Consider the following 17,225-nt stretch of genomic DNA (forward strand, 5'->3'; position numbering starts at 1 on the left):
GGTTTGCTGGGTTCTCTGCCAGCCAAGTTCTGCATAGGCTTTGCACCTTTGGGAAACTGAGACAAGATTGACATTTCAAATGGAAGGTACTGGAGACAAAAAGGCTAATTAAAGCTAGGTGCTACCACTCTGGAATCAAACCATCTGCAGCTCAGCAGGAGCTCTCCTTACAAATAGATACCTGTATTGTTAAGGAAAATGTATATATAGTATTTTATTTTGGTTGTCAAGGTATTAAATATCTTCCCCCCTTTCTTCATGTGTTGTGCTTCCTGCTCTGTAGACCGGTGAGATGAAGTCAGTAGACCCCAGACTCATCCACGTGATGCTGATGGACAGTTCAACACCACAGAGTGAGGTACAGTAATAGTCTCGGGAGACCTGTGAGCTTGTGTTGTTACTCTGCCCTGGGGATCCCTGGCTACATGGTTTCCATGAATGCCCTGGAGTTGCTGGGCTCTGCCATGCTTTTCTGTTTTCTCTCTGATTTGTCTAGTTAAGAAAGAACAGCCTTAGGAAAAAAACCTGGTTTGAGCAAACCTTTTAAATTAAAGCTATGTCCCCTACTTATAAAATCCATGGCCTCTTTCTTCTTATATTCTCCCAGGACAAGTTAATAGATAGTTAAAACTGTGATGAACAATAGTAATAATAATGGCTTACCCAATAATAGGAAATAAAAGAAAAGCTGTATCCTCCCTACCCTTAATCAGGTCCCAGTGTACTCCGAGATAGACTGAAATTCTATCTTTCGTACTGAAATCAAATTAAACAAATGCCTGGTTCAGTGCTGTGCACACAGTGGTTTGTTTTATAATTACCATGACCCAGGCCAACTTTTGGTTCATTCAAAATTATTATAACAAACAACAACAACAACAAAAAGCTATATTAAACGTCTGCCTGAGCCAGCCAGACCTGACAATGAATCCCAGCACATTGATGGTCAAGCAGGAATATCAGGAGTTCAAGGCTAGCCTGGTTTACTTGAGGCCCTGCCTCAAAACCTTTTTGTTCTTTTGAGACAGGGTTTCTCTGTGTATTCTTGGCTGTCCTGAAACTCACTCTGTACTGTAGCCCAGGCTGGCCTCAAACTCACAGAGATCCTCCTGCCTCTGCCTCCGCCGCCTGGCTCATTCTTTCTTGACAAGTATGCAGTCCTTCCTTTTCTGCTGAGACAGGATCTGGGTCTGTCTGGTACTCACTGTGTAGACTGGGCTGGCCTGGAGATCCACCTGCTTTTGCCTCTCAAGTGTTGGCTTAAAGGTGTAGGCCACCATGCACAGCTCTGCAGTCATTCTTGTTGGAACAAGATCAGAAGGAAAGAACCAGAGTAAATTTAATAGCTCCTTAGTTACATTACCATGAATAGGATAAGCCCTACTGTATGTGTTTGGCTGTGAATACCTATTGCTTTGATGATGTATTGAGCTCTGCTGTTCCTTTCTATATTTCATTTGTTTGCTTATATACTTAGTATATAATTGGTACTGCTCAGTTGGTTAGATAAAACTGGAGAGCCTGTATAGGTCTCACTGCCCTGTGCTATCTGCTCATATCTGAGCAGCTCAGCATAATAGGACCTACATCTGTTGTTTAGAGAATGGTAGAAAACTGCTCTGAGCCAGGTCTGCAGTTTGGCCATCAATTAGAAACTGGATCTAGGAACTAGAGATAGCACTGGCTGTTCTTCCAGAGGTCCTGAGTTCGATTCCCAACAACCACATGGTGGCTCACAGCTACCTATAGTGGGATCTGGTGCCCTCTTCTGGAATAAAGGAGTACATGCAGATAGAGCACTCATACATAAAATAAATAAATATATCTTTTTTAAAAAATGAAAGAAACTAGATCTATGTTTTTTAGCTGAAGATATTGGTTCTTTCCTTTTTGGCTTTGTCATGCTATGACTACTATATTCTTGACTAGCAGTACAATTATTATTGATACTGTGCCAAGTTTGTTTTTTGTTTTTTCTTTTCTTTCTTTTTTTTTTTTTGTTTGTTTGTTTGTTTTTTGGTTTTTCAAGACAGGGTTTCTCTGTGTAGCTTTGGAGCCTATCCTCACTCTGTAGACCAAGCTGGCCTTGAACTCACAGATATCCACCTGGCTCTGCCTCCCAAGTGCTGGGATTAAAGGCGTGCACCACCACCACCCAACCTGTGCTAAGTTTTATAATACCCTTTTTAGACATCCAAGATCAATCCCCTCATCTCCTTTAAGTGTGAGAATTAGTGAATGAACAAGAAGGAATATATCTCAGTAAACATGCTTCTGCAGTTAGACTGAAAACTTGCAGAATGGATAGTTTTAAATGAGGGTGAAATAAAAACTATACTCAACCAAGTGCTTTCAGTTCTTGAATAAAATTATGGTAAACTTAGGTAATTTTTCCAGAAATATGATAGGTGCTTAGTCATGGTGAGTATGTTATTATTTGTTCATACCTGTTATTTATCTCTGTTGAAACTTGGGTAATATTACTAGAAGTATGGAGAAATGGAAGTAAATCTTGAGTGGTGGTTTTTGTTTTGTTTTGTTTTTTGAGTTTTACAGGAGGGGCTGGAAAGATGGCTCACAGGACAAGAGCATTTACTGTTCTTGTAAAGTTCCTAGGTTCAGTTCCCAGCACTGACATGCTGGCCCATAATCTCCTTTAACTCCAGTTCCAGGCATCAGATGCCCCTTCTGGCCTCCAAAGGCCACATGCACATGGCATATGTTCATGCACTCAGGCATACACACATGCATAAAATAAATCAATCTTTAAAAAACAAATAAATTTTACAAAAAAATTAAAGGAGAAAAAATGAAGACGGTAAAAAAGAAAAAAATACGGAAATTGGAAAGAAAAAATTGTTGTTTTTTTTTTTTAAGACAGGGTTTCTCTATGTAGCCCTGGCTGCCTGGAACTCTCTATAAAGCAGGATGGCCTCAAACTCAGAGCTCTGCCTGCCTCTGCTGGGATTAAAGACGTACACCACTCCACCTAGCTCCAAGGAAATTTTAAGTAACTTAAAAGTTGACATACCAGATACAGTGACCCCAGGAGAGATATGGCCGTATAAGTATTGATAGTAGTGGGGACAGATTTATTAAATGGTAAATGTTTATCGCTACACAGAGCTAGCTTATTACCACCGCAGTCCTTTTCAGTGTTTCTGAATCAGCTTACTGGGAACTGTCCCTCCTGACCCTTTCTTCCAAGTTGTCTGGCCTCTCAAAGACATCATCGGTAGTGTGAGATACTAGAAAAGGGGTTTGTGGTCTGGTCCTCTTTTCCCCATTCCCTGACAAAGGTTTGGATACGGTCTGCAATCACCTGAGACTTAGAGTATCTGTGTGCACCTCAGCTCTGTCAGGTTGGCTTTTCCTGGTCAGGATTCACACATTTGGGGCTGAGTGATTTCTGAATGGAGGAATTTTGCATGTCAGTACTTGAATGCAAACCTGTCAAAACCAGACAATGTGGTGCCCATGTAACCCCAGCACTGGGGGCAGAGGCGGAAGCTCTGAGTCTGAGGCTAACCTGAGGTCTACATAGGGACTTCCTGGCTGTTCAGTGTGACCTAGTGAGCTCCCCCTCTCAAAAGGAATACAGATAAGTCAGTCATTTTAACTTTTTAAAAACAGTATTCATTTCATGTGAATGGATGCTTTTGCCTGCATGTATCCCTGTGCACCTGAGCATGCCTGGTGCCCTTGAATGTCAGAAGAGTTCATCGGATCCCTTGGAAGTGGAGTTGCAGGTGGTTGAGAGCTGCCACGTGGAGGTGGGGGTCAACTCCAAGTCCTCTAGAGGAGCAGCCCCTCCTACCCACTGAGTCTTCTCTCCAGCCGCCGCCACCACCACCACCACCACCACCACCACCACCACCACCACCACCACCACCACCACCCTGGCCCAACCTTTTTTTTGTTTTTGTTTTAATTGTTTTTTTGAAACAGGGTTTCTGTATGTAACAGCTCTAGCTGTCCTGGAACTGGCTTTGTAGACCAGGCTGGCCTCAAACCCACAGAGAACTGCCTGCCTCTGCCTCCCCAGTGCTGGGGGATTAAAGGTGAGCGCCACCACCTCCTGGCTGAAAAATTCTTTTGAAGAGATGCTAGAGAGATGGTTCAGCAGTTCAGAGCACTGGCTGCTCTTTCAGAGAACTGGTGTTTAGCAACTAGAACCCAGATCAGGCAGGTTACAGCTGGCTGTAACTCCAGCACCAGGGGATCCTGCCCCCACTCCTGGCCTTTGAGGGTACCTGCTCACACATGGCACATGTACACACATACATGAAACTTACAACAACAATTCAGGGAGATAAATATGCCATCGTTATTTCATTATTGGACAAATATGCTCCCAGCCTAGCTCTGACAATTTGTTTTGTAGGAGAAATTCCACAAATTGTTGAAATGCTCAAAAAATAAAAAAATTAAAAAATGGCTGTGAAGTAGTATATCTTACCTGCAGGCATTTACCAAGGAAAGTAACCTCTAGTCGCTACTGTCTTAAATGTGTGTACCTATAGAGTGAGCCACCAGAGGACTGGAATTTTCCCGAATGTCTTAGAGCTGGCATCAGAACTGTGCCTGTCTTATCTGCTTCTAGGGATGGGAAAGCACTGACGGCTGATGGTTTTCACAGGATGGAAGACCCCTCACAATAAACCTCTTTTGAATTTTGTTTTGTAGGGGGGTACCATAAAAGCAGTAAAATCTTCCAAAGGAAAGAAGAAGAGAGAGAGCATAGAGGGGAGAGATGGCCGGAGGAGGAAAAGTGCTTCGGACTCTGGGTGTGACCCTGCTACAAAGAAATTGAAAGGAGACAGGGGTGAAGTAGACAGTAGAGGGAGTGACGGAGGGGAGGCAAGCCGAGGGCCCTGGAAAGCAGCTAATGCCAGTGGAGAGCCAGGGCTGGAGCACAGAGCCAAGCAGCCGCCGTCTACATTTGTTCCCCAGATTAACCGCAACATCCGCTTTGCCACTTACACCAAAGAAAACGGCAGGACTCTGGTGGTGCAGGACGAACCCGTAGGTGGGGACGCGCCTGCACCTTTCACTCCATATTCTTCAGCCACAGGTCAGACACCTTTGGCCCCAGAGGTGGGTGGAGCTGAAAACAAAGAGGCAGGAAAGACACTGGAACAAGTTAGCCAGGGCTTGGTGGCTTCAGCAGCTGTAGTCACCACCGCCAGCTCCACCCCAACTACGGTGAGGATCTCAGACACTGGCCTTGCATCAGGGACTGGGCCGGACAAACAGAAAGGCAGCTGGTCGCAGGCCTCAGGAGAGGTGAGTGGTCTCAGGGCAGACTTGGCAGATTTGCGTTAACTCTCCCACCCCCCTTCATTGTTAATAAACACAGTGAAAGGCATCTCAAATGCCCCAAGGAAGGAAGATTTCTGATACGGATTTAAATCTTACTCTGCTCATTTGGCAAATGTGTATTCTTTAATAACTTTATCAGCTCTTAAAAGTCATCTGAACAGTTGAGCTAATTAAAAACCAAAAGACAATTCAATTGAATGAGATGTGGAAAAGACCTGGTGGGGAAATCTCTTTCTCAGTTATCTGTTCCTGGGACTCTGAGAGGCAAATTCATGAACTGTAGTATTGATGACAGTGAACCCCATCTGAAGGCTGTGCGTACAAGCTGCTCAACCCTGTCTTCAGTTCTGTTTCTGTGGCAGTTTCCCTCGTGGGGGGCTTGTTGCTATTGTTTGATACGGCCGTTTAAAGAGCAGTACTGTACAATCTGATGGATTTAATCACAGTATATCCAGTTGACTGTATATCATTATGTATGGGCTAAAATGGACAATATAAAAATTAGTTTTACATGGTCTTTGACCAAGTTTGGTCACCAAAGTATAGTTTATGATGTTAGTCACATTTTTCTTTCAAACTGTTAACTCATACTAGAATATAAAATCCTTGACTTTTAAAGAAATGAAAGAAAAAAATAAAAATAAAAAATATAAAAAGTTGGGGGCTAGAGAACTGCTCAGCAGTTAAGAGTCCTGGCTGCTCTTGCAGAGGACCGGGTTTCAATCCCCAGGACCCACACAGTGGCTCATAACTGACTAATTCTGGTTCCAGGGGACCTGATACCTTCTGGCCTCTGCAAGCCTCTGTGTGTGGTATACTGACAGACATGCAGGCAGGCAAAACACTCAGACATAAAATAAAAATAAATAAGTCTTTAAAAAACAAAACAAATATACAAGTTGGATATGGTGTCATGTTCCTGTTGTCTCGGGTACTAAGGAAACTGAGGCAGAGGGATTCATTTGAACCAGGAGTTTAAGACAGTTAGCCTGGGCAATGTAAGACTTTGTTACAAAGTTAAAAGAAAACCCAAACAAAAAATTGTTTATAGAAAACTGCTGTGTGCTAAGTCCTGTATGTTATGTATGAAAACCAGGCATGGAGGTTTAGGACCCCTATAGGCATGGCACTCTGGAGGTAGCAAGAAGGTCAGAAAGTTCAAGGTTATTCTCAGCTACCTAAAGAGCTTGAGGCCAGCCTGGGCTACATACAACCCTGTCTAAAAAGAAAAATCCCCATTTGGAGGAGCTCACCTACTACATAAAATGGAATCGTTTCAAGTATAGGAATGCCAGGTAAAAATGGCGTTTGGTTGAGGGTGTAGCTCAGAGGGAGAGCACTGGACGGTTAGGTGTAGGATCCAGGCTTCATCTCTGGCACTACAGAAAGCCACACTGAAAACCATGGCTTATCGATTTCAGTTGACCTCTTCCCTTCCCTAGCAAGTGAAATGTCTAAATCCTTAGTATTCAAGGATAGGGAGGGAGACGAAAAGCCCAGACAGAAGAGAAGGCCTGTAAATGTAATGCTGTTTTTAGTGTTCTCTGTTAGGTTACCAGTGTTAGCCAAAGACCCGGATGGCTCTTAGGTGGATTTCTAGTGGAGATAAGTTGTCATAGTGCCTAAGTTATTTCACATTAACACTGTGTCAGTGTTAGAATGAGTGTAAATGGGCTTATAGAACAAATTTTATGTGCTACGAAATGCTTCTTCTTGAAGTAGAAAAGATGAATAAATGTAAGTAATATGATTTAAAGGGTATTTCTTTGATGGGGTTGGAGGGCTAGGGATCTAATTCATTGGTAGAACACTGGCCTAGTATCTTACAGTCCAGGGGGTTCAATCCCTAGTCCTCCCCACCCTCACTTCACCCTACAAAAAGTCAGATGGCTTGGAGAATTTCTGGTCTGTCGAGCACTTTATTAATGTTCCATCCTGCCTTGTAGAATCCAAGTGTAGCCATGAATGTTTCCATTACAGTTGCTTAATCTGAAATAGAGAAACTGAGCGGCCACCAAGAAATTTCTCCTAAAACTGAGTCGCAACAGTTTTCATCCCTTTCTTATAAGACGAGGATTTGGAATTTAATCATCTGAAGGAGGAGCAGCCAAACTACTACCGCTCACGTGCTGTTTGCTTTAGTAGGGAAGTATGAGCTCCTTAGAGTCCTTACAGCCCCGCAGCTGCTCGTGACACAGCTGGAGAGCCGGGACTGTCAGCCTCTGTTCTCGTCACGCACGGGGTGTGTCAGTGCTTGTGTAGGACTTTAACTCTGAAATGTCCTAAAGCCCTTTGGTAGCAAATATCGGCTGAAGACAAGCGATTGGTATTTTAGGCTTCTTTGCTATTCTGAAGAAAATTCACCGTTGTAACCATTAAAATGTATAGTTCTGTGGTGTTAGTATGTTAGTGTGTTAGTGGTGTTAGTATGTTAGTGGTGTTAGTATGTTAGTGGTGTTAGTATGTTAGTATGTTAGTGGTGTTAGTGTGTTAGTGGTGTTAGTGTGTTAGTGGTGTTAGTGTGTTAGTGGTGTTAGTGTGTTAGTGTGTTAGTGGTGTTAGTATGTTAGTATGTTAGTGGTGTTAGTGTGTTAGTGGTGTTAGTGTGTTAGTGGTGTTAGTATGTTAGTATGTTAGTGGTGTTAGTGTGTTAGTGGTGTTAGTACACCCACGGTGTTAGAAAGCTGGAACCATCACTAGTTGTGAAGATTTTCCTCAAACCAGAAGAATACACCATATTTCGGTTATGGAATAATTTTTATTTTCAATATTTTAAAGTGAATTTTAGGTATATCATTCTCTTTTTAATAGTACATGATTTGCAAGCCAGGTGCTAGGATCCCAGTATTACTAAATTAAACCAATAATAAGAAAGGGCTCCTATGAGTGTGTCTGTTTATATATATTAGGTCTGGGTGCCTAATGCACATGAAAATGTCCTATAGTCATTCACATGGAAGTTAAGGAAGAAATGTCAAAATGTTTCTTTCATTCTTTAACTTGTTATCCTAAATGTTTGTGTTTCGCATATATTTCAGTATACACATTTTCATTTGGGGAGCCTTAATTGCAAAAGGTCTCGGTAACTTTTAGCCTCCTGTGAATTAGACTCTCTAGTATTAGTCGAGGCATCTGTTCAGTGTAAGTTGACAGGAGCAGGGCATGTGGTGCCCATCCCAAATACCAGCACTCGGAAGGTAGACACTGGAGCTCAGGAAGTTCAAGGCCAGCCAGGACTACATAGACCCTGTCTCAGAATATTAATTAATTAAGTTGACATGAGCCTGTAATAGGTGGCTGGTTTCCAAAAAGATCCATTTTATGAAATTTAAAATTAATAAAATTCTTTAATGTACAGGGAGTTGTAATAAAAGTGAAATAACTTGGTAATGTGTTATTTCACAGCAGCTTAAGTAAATAAAACTATTTAGAGGGCCATATAGCTTATTGGTAGAGTGCTTGCCTGGCATACACAAAATCCTGGGTTCGGTCCCCACTGCCTCATAAAGCAGGCGTGTTGATGCACACCTGTCCTGTAACCTCAGCATTTGTTAAGTAGAGGCAGGAAGATCAGAAGTTCAAGGTCATTCTGAACTACGTAGGGAGTTTGAGGCCAGCCTGGGCTACTTGAGACCATGTCTCAAAAAGCAAAGCAAAGCAATGCCTTTCTGTAATAGGACGTTTAGGAAGTAGATTGATTTACATAACAAAGTAAGAATTGACTGTTCAGGAACCCTTTCCCCCAGTTCCCTAATGGAATCTCCTTCCAACTACTGTAGATCCTAAGACTGCCTCGCATCACACTGCCTTCCAGCTAGACAATGACCAGTTGAGTAGCAGATTGGATGACATCCTGCCATCTCTGGCTCACCTTGCTAAAGTAAAGATGACTTCTGTGGTCTGTGGCCAGTTTCCTCTCTGCTCGTGCTAGTGAAATTCAGTTCTAAGAACAGGTTCATAAAATACAGGAGAGAAGAGTTGATTGGCTTAAGGAAATGTTGCTTTACCGATAGCCATGACAAAGAAAGATCAGTAGGTTGTAGCCAGCATCACTAACTGGATCTACAATCTTCCTTCCAGAATTCAAGAAGCTCTAGTCTGGCCTCTCCTGGGTTTGGAGCGTCTCTCTCAAGTTTGACCCAGCCGCTGCCGTTTGGAAGTGGAAGGAGCCCGTCCAATGGAGTGTTGGCCCCAGAAAACAAGCCTTTGGGCTTCTCCTTCAGCTGTAGCTCTGCATCAGAGTCTCCGAAGGACTCGGATCTCTCCAAGAACTTGTTTTTTCAATGCATGTCCCAAAATTTACCCAGCAGTAACTACTTCAGCACGGTTTCAGAGAGTGTGGCTGAGGACTCCTCTAGCAGGGACTCCTTCAGACAAAGCCTTGAGAGCCTGAGCTCAGGCCTGTGTAAAGGCAGGTCTGCTCTCGGGGCAGACACTAAGCCAGGTCCCAAGGCTGGCAGCTCTGTGGACCGAAAAGTGCCTGCAGAGTCTATGCCCACCCTCACTCCAGCCTTCCCACGGAGCCTCCTAAACACCCGCGCCCCAGAGAGTCACGAAAATCTATTTTTACAGCCCCCCAAACTGTCCCGAGAAGAACCTTCTAACCCTTTCCTGGCGTTTGTGGAGAAAGTCGAGCACAGCCCTTTCAGCAGCTTCGCGTCTCAGGCATCAGGTAGCCCTTCCTCTGCTACCGCTGTCACCTCAAAGGCGACACCCAGCTGGCCCGAGTCTCACTCCTCGGCAGAGTCTGCATCTTTAGCAAAGAAAAAAACCCTCTTTATTACAACTGACTCCTCCAAGCTGGTGCCTGGTGTCCTGGGCTCAGCTCTCAGCACCGGGGGCCCAAGCCTCTCTGCCATGGGGAATGGCCGCCCCAGCTCACCCACCAGCAGCCTCACCCAACCCATCGAGATGCCTACTCTCTCCTCCAGCCCCACAGAAGAGAGGCCACCTGTGGGGCCTGGCCAGCAGGACAATCCTCTCCTCAAAACCTTCAGCAACGTCTTTGGCAGGCACTCAGGCAGCTTTCTGCCCTCCGCAGCAGAGTTTTCCCAGGAGAACAAAGCTCCTTTTGAAGCCGTAAGGAGGTTCTCATTGGATGAACGAAGCTTGGCTTGCAGACAGGACTCAGACTCCAGCACCAACAGTGACCTGTCAGATCTGAGCGACTCAGAGGAGCAGCTGCAGGCCAAGAGCGGCCTGAAGGGGATTCCAGAGCACCTGATGGGGAAGCTAGGCCCCAACGGGGAGCGCAGTGCCGAGCTGCTGCTGGGCAAGGGCAAAGGGAAGCAGGCCCCCAAGGGCCGGCCTCGGACTGCTCCCTTGAAAGGTGAACCCGCTGGGGCCGGAGCCGGGCTTTGCACTAACGGCAGATGATTTGGTGGGAAATTCGTAATCTCGCAGCATTCCACAGCTGAAAGGGCCTGACAGAGTCCTCATCAAAGCTGGTGCAGGGCACCGTGGTTCTTGTGTTCTCACTGTTAGGGTTTTCTGGCCACAAAGAAAATTCTTGATCTTATCTGTCTTTTTTTTACATTGGGGACTAAGTTTCTGTGTATATCCCCTCCCTTTCTACTTCAGTTTAGACCATCTTTAAATTTACTTCAGGGAGATACGAGAGGTAGTCACTGACCCCATGGCACCCTTTTGTAGATTTGATGAAGCAGAGAGATTCACGGCCTCAGTTTCTTCTCCCTCAAGACACTTAGCTCCTACCAGAGTCCAGTAAGCACGACAGGATAGTGTGGAGTCTAGTGGTAAAAGCAGCTCTTTCCTTCGGGCATCGACAGACTTGGGAGCCCAGCTTCCGGTGGTGGCTGCCTTCTCTCTCCCGGTGGGCTTCCTCACGCCCAGACCCACTGTTTGCACTTCTGAGTCACGCGATGCAGGTTCTCTGTGGCTCAGTTCCCAGCAGAGGCCTTGTTGCGCCCTGCTCTTTCTGTCCGTTAGACCCCTCAGGAGCACAGTGAGACAGCTCAGGTCAGGAAGGATGGCGTGTCTCTGAGGACTGTTAGCGGACCTTACTCCTACCTCCTGTGAGAGCCTTTTCTCCTTCCTCAGTTGGCCAGTCGGTGCTGAAAGACGTGAGCAAGGTGAAGAAGCTGAAGCAGTCTGGAGAGCCCTTCCTGCAGGACGGCTCCTGCATCAACGTGGCCCCTCACCTGCACAAGTGTCGGGAGTGCCGCCTGGAGAGGTACCGCAAGTTCAAGGAGCAGGAGCAGGACGACTCCACCGTAGCCTGCCGCTTCTTCCACTTCCGGAGGTACCAGGCTGCCCTGCCTCCTCGCCCCCAGTTTCCATTAGTCTGCAGTGCCTCCCACCCTCTCTTCCCCGGGATCCACAAGGTGTCTTGCCATCCTTCTCGCTCTCCTTACCCTTCGTTCTGAGAGTCTGTGGAGGCTGTCAGAGTGGTCGGTCACCCAGTGGGGTTATGAAATGCCGTGTGACTTTGTCCTTAGAGAATGGGGATGAACAGTTGAGCTGTGACCTGTGCTGTTCCTGGAGTTATTCTCAAGTCGGGTCCATTTGAAGTTGGTGGTCTCAGCAGGACTCAGTTTTTGTTACAGACCCGCCTGCCCACCTGCCCTTCTTTAGTGGTAGAGTAACCTGAGAGATGGGGAAGATGGGAGGTAGTGGGAAGTTTGATTTTTCCTTTGGTTTTCTGTTGGCTTGGTTTGGGGAACAGGTCTTTCTTGTGTCTTCAGTGTGGTTCTGAACTAGTGGACTGTCTGCCCTCAGCCATCCAAGTGCTGGGGTGACAAAATGTCTGCTCCCACACTTGACCAAGAGTCTTTACTTACTGAATAAGAAATCCATTTCTCAACCTTTTTTGACTAAGATCAGGTAAAGAAATATAAATTGTTCATTGGTTTGGCATGAATTCCTCTATCTATCAGGCCATTATTGTATCAACCATTTTCCCCCGTGGATTCAGGAGCAAAGAAAGCCCCAATTCCATCCCTGTGGTTTGGAGAAGAGGAAGAAGTCTAAAAAGAAAGCATTCTGTCACAGGGCTAGAGCAGCCACATGTGGTTCCCAGCACCCTTGTTGGGAGCCTCCTAACGCTCCAGCTCCTACTCCAAGGGACCTGCACACACCTGGCCCATGTGCACACACAGACGCACATGTGCTTAAGATGGAAATAAGTCTTGGCTGGAGAGGGCTTAGTAGTGGTTAAGAGCCCTGGCTGCTCTTCCAGAGGACCCGGGCTCAGTTCTCAGCACCCACATGGCGGCTCACAACTGTCTGTAACTCCATTTCCAGAGGATCCACCTCCCCTACACGGACATACATGCAGGCAAAACACCAATGAATATGAAATAAAAGTAAATAAAAATTTTAAAAATTATATATTAAAAAAAGATGAAAATAATTCTTTTGTTTGTTTTCAAGACAGGGTTTCTCTTTGTGTAGCCCTGGCTGTCCTAGAACTTGCTCTGTAGACCAGGCTGGCCTCAGACTCAGAGACTCTGCTTGTCTCTGCCTCCCGAGAGCTGGGATTAAATTCGTACTCCACCACTACCCAGCAAAAATAATTCTTTAAAAATATGTTATATATACAAAAAGAAGTCTGGTCATCTGAGGCTTAAAATCAACAAAAAGATAGTTGACATTTTTGGGGAGGCTGGAGAGGCTTGTTTGTTTGTTTGTTTGTTTGAAACAGGATCTTACTGTGAGCCCTGGGTGGTCCTGAACTCACAAGAGCTCCACCTGACTCTGCCTCCTGAGTACTGGGGTTAAAGATGCACGCCATCACTAGTCAGGCAGTGGTGGCGCACACCTTTAATCCCAGCTATTGGGAGGCAGAGGCAGGTGGATCATTGAGTTCGAGGCCAGCCTAGGCTACAGAGGATTTCAGAACAACCAAGGCTACACAGAGAAACCCTGTTTCAAAAAGAAAAAATATGCATACCACCATGCCTAGCCCAAGAGAGACAAACTACTTGAACTACGATATGTGGAAGCAAGTTCATCCTTGAGGTGCACCATTGCTGGTAGAACTAGGGTGGGTACTAGGATGAGCAAAGGGCAGAGAACTCGGGATGGGTCTGTGTTTTCCTTATTGTTTGTTTGTTTGGAGGTGGATTATCGTGTGCCCCAGGATAGCCTTGAGTTCCCTCTGAAGGTGAGGATGAACTTAAGCTCTGATACTCCTGCCTGCCTCCTAAGTGCTAGGCGTACAGGCCTGTCTCACCTTGCCCTGTTGAGTGGTGCTGAGGACTGAACCCAGGGCCTCCTGCAGCTGGGTCGGCACTCTACCAACTAAGTAAGCTAAAGCTGATGGGTCCATGTTTTAAAGGACCACTCCGGGAGCCTTGGCTTTTGTGTGGTGAGTGCTTGACGGTATGTTGGTGCGTGTGTGTAATCCCAACACTCTGGAGGCGGAGGTAGGAACATCAAGAGTTTGAGGCTTGCGTTGATTATGTAGTAAATTTGAGGCCAGCCTGGACTACATGAGGCCCTGTCTTGAAAGAGAAAGAATTAGAGGACTTGATGCCTTTGAGTTGGGGAAAGGCATAGAATATACATAGCGATGCTGACCTTGATTGGGAGCATATTTAAAATGGCTCAGCCGGGTGGCCTTTAATCCCAGCACTCATGAGGCAGAGCCAGGCGGATCTCTGTGAGTTTGAGGCCAGCCTGGTCTATAGAGCGAGATCCAGGAAAGGCACAAAGCTACACAGAGAAACCCTGTCTCGAAGAAAAAAAAAAAAAATTGGCTCATCAGGTGGAGAACTTGTATCTGTTTGCAGGAAGCTTTGGCAGTGAGATGGTGGGAGGAGCTTAGAGATATTCTCCGTATGATAAGAGGTAAAGGAGAGGGTAATACTGCAGCTGTGAAAAGAAAGCCTGAGACTAGAATCTTGCAGAGAGTGCACCAGTGGACCACCATGACTGCTGGGCAATAAGAAGGGCCCATCTAAGGTTTAAGTGTGATGATGAAGTTGTCTCTGCTTTTTCCCTAGTCTCATTTGGTGGCATGGTTGCAGATCTACAACAGATGGATGGGAAAATTCAGGACAATTCTAATGGTGTAATGGGAGCTTTTTAAAGAATGGAGACTTACTAAGCCTTCTACTAGCAAAAACCACATGTAGTTTGTCCGTGCTGGTTCTACACACACAGATTTAAATAAGTGGACTGAAAACTTACATGTATGCTAAACCTGTAGAAACTTTGTTTTTCCCATACTGTTTTTATATTTACTTACTTATTTGGGGGACTTACTTATTTGGCTAGAGAGATGACTCAGTGGTTAAGAGCACTGACTGCTCTTAACAGAGGACCCATGTTTGACTCTTAACACACACATGGCAACTTACAACCATCTGTAACTCCAGTCCCAGGGGATCCGATGCCCTTTCTGGCCTCTGTTAAATTAAAAAAAAAAAGTGTGTGTGTGTGTCTGTGTGTGTGTGTGTCTGTGTGTCTGTGTGTGTGTGTGTGTCTGTGTGTGTGTGTGTCTGTGTGCGTGCGTGCGTGCGTGCGTGCGTGCACCAGAGAATGACTTGAAGGAGTGGCTGGGAATGGAGCTCAGACTGACCAGTGTGACAGGAAGTGCCCTTCCCCTTTGGTCCACCTCACCGTCCTATCCACCCCTTCATTGCCCCTCCCCAGTCCTTAAACTCTATAGTGTAATAGTGGAGTATTATAGTGATATTATGTGTCATTATTATAATATTACATTGTATTAAGTACTTTAAGTAACCTACTGGTGATGACTTAAAAGAATATCAAAAACGGGTAGTGAAGTACAGTATCATATGAGGGACTTCCACCAGACTTTGGTAGGGGAGTAGGCAACATGGCCCACTAGGAAGTATGGCCTCTAACCATTCCCCTCAGCTCCCAAGGGGCAGTAGTACTTGACTTCTCTCCCTTTTGTCTTAGGTTGGTCTTCACTCGAAAGGGGGTACTCCGCGTAGAAGGATTTCTAAGCCCTCAGCAGAGTGACCCTGATGCCATGAACCTGTGGATTCCCTCTTCTTCCCTAGCAGAAGGAATAGACCTAGAAACCTCAAAATACATCTTGGCCAATGTTGGGGACCAGTTCTGCCAGCTTGTAATGTCTGAGAAGGAGGCCATGATGATGGTGGAACCACACCGTAAGTCGCCCTTCTGACTGCTTCCGGCTGCTCTGCCTGCACTCTTGATTTCCTTTACTGAAGAGAAAGATTGGGAGGAGAAGGCATCTGCTAGGGATGCATTCTTCTGATCAGACTCCTCTTTGGAGCAGCCTATAATCAAGAGCATAACTGTACCTACCAGCTCTCATCTTTTCAGTCCTGACAATGAGTAAATGAGCAGAAGCTCTTCCTTAGTATTCCTTTCTTGTTAGTCATACATCTGCCTAAGAACCATGTGGGTACCACTTTGGGATTGCAACGTCCTGGCTTCAGTTTGCTGTGAACAAAATTGCATCAGTACCAATGGCTCGTTGAGAGACGTGATGCTGTTGAATGCTTTATTTCTCACTTAGAAGAATCATTATTCTAGAGAGACAGTGCAAATGTACTTCGTACTCTTCCCAAACCAAAGGAAACTACTAGGAATTTATGCTTCAAATTTCAAGAGAGAAATTCTCTTGTCAAGTTCTCCCTAATTAAAGATTTTATACTACCTATTTTATTTTTTGAGACAGGGTCTCATCTAGCCCGGGCTGGCTTTAGACTTGTTATATATATAAGACTGGCCTTTGGACTCCTGTTTTCCCACCTCCACCTTCAAATGTAGGAATTACAGCCCAGCTAAAATTGTATTGTTTGTCAGCTGATAACGTGGAACATTAATGTTTTATAGGCACGAGGTTATCCTATTCTCTACAGTTACTACAACCCCCTAACAACACTGAGTGTTCCGTGTATTTGTTTCTCTTAGCATTATAGAAGCACAGCCTGTTTATTTTTACAATCTTTATCACTGGACAAAATGCCATGAGTGCCCTGTCAGTGGGTCTGGGGTTGGACACTATCAGTCATAGTGGTCACTACCAATAATGCTCTTCTTTCCCCAGAGAAAGTGGCATGGAAGCGAGCTGTGCGTGGAGTGAGGGAGATGTGTGACGTGTGTGAGACAACCCTCTTCAACATCCACTGGGTGTGTCGAAAGTGTGGATTTGGGGTCTGCCTTGACTGTTACCGGCTCAGGAAAAGCCGTCCTCGGAGTGGTGAGTAACACTGTGTCTTAGGCAGTTCTAGACGTGACTGGCAGACATATATTTATGAGCTTTGGTGATTGAATCAGACAGGAACGGGCTTCTGCCTCCTCTTTAAGATGCTTGGCTTCTTTTGTCTTTGTCATAACAGGTTTGTTTGTTTGTTTGTTTGTTTTTGAGACACATAACTTTTTTTTTTTTTTTTTTTATTTTTTGGAGACAGGGTTTCTCTGTGTAGCCCTGGCTGTCCTGGAACTCACTCTATAGACCAGGCTGGCCTTGAACTCACAGAGATCTGCCTGTTCTTGCCTGAAAGGGCTGGGATTAAAGGCGTGTGCTACCACCCCCCACCCCCACCCCGGCTCAACATCTTTTTTTTTTTTTTTTTTCCAAAGATTTGTTTTATTTATTTTTTAATTTTCTGAATTATGTGTTAGTCTTGGGGTCTGTGCACAGGTGGTTGCAGGTTTTCACAGAGGCTAGAAGGTGTGGAATCCTCAGAGCTGGAGTTATAGATGGTTCTGAGCAGGCTTCTATGGGAACCAAACTTAGATCCTTTGCCAGAGCCATCATGCCAGCCCATTGTAACGTTTAAAATTGCCAATACTCAGCCTATTTGGGAAGCCTAAAATCAAGAAGGATTATTCCCTTAGGCAAGTCTCTACCACTGAGCTAAATCCTCAGCCTACATTCACCTTTTTCTTTTTTAAAAAGGTTTATAAAGCTGGGCACAGTGGCCCATGACTTT

At 45.2% G+C, this 17,225-nt stretch overlaps 1 protein-coding gene across 2 annotated transcripts in view; it reads left to right on the forward strand.

Moving 5' to 3' along the window:
- Positions 1-17,225, forward strand: part of Kdm3b (lysine demethylase 3B) — a 61,768-nt gene that overhangs the window by 24,500 nt on the left and 20,043 nt on the right. Inside the window, exons 6-11 of one of the 2 annotated variants that reach the window (XM_076554964.1) lie at positions 284-358; positions 4,687-5,286; positions 9,403-10,651; positions 11,383-11,584; positions 15,214-15,428; positions 16,337-16,489. In XM_076554964.1, the coding sequence (XP_076411079.1) occupies positions 284-358; positions 4,687-5,286; positions 9,403-10,651; positions 11,383-11,584; positions 15,214-15,428; positions 16,337-16,489 (2,494 nt within the window). The remainder of the gene's footprint in view (positions 1-283; positions 359-4,686; positions 5,287-9,402; positions 10,652-11,382; positions 11,585-15,213; positions 15,429-16,336; positions 16,490-17,225) is intronic. The other variant, XM_076554965.1, reaches the window with a different exon arrangement.

The sequence above is a fragment of the Peromyscus maniculatus genome, chromosome 19, assembly GCF_049852395.1.
Source record: "Peromyscus maniculatus bairdii isolate BWxNUB_F1_BW_parent chromosome 19, HU_Pman_BW_mat_3.1, whole genome shotgun sequence".
Lineage (NCBI taxonomy): Eukaryota > Metazoa > Chordata > Mammalia > Rodentia > Cricetidae > Peromyscus > Peromyscus maniculatus.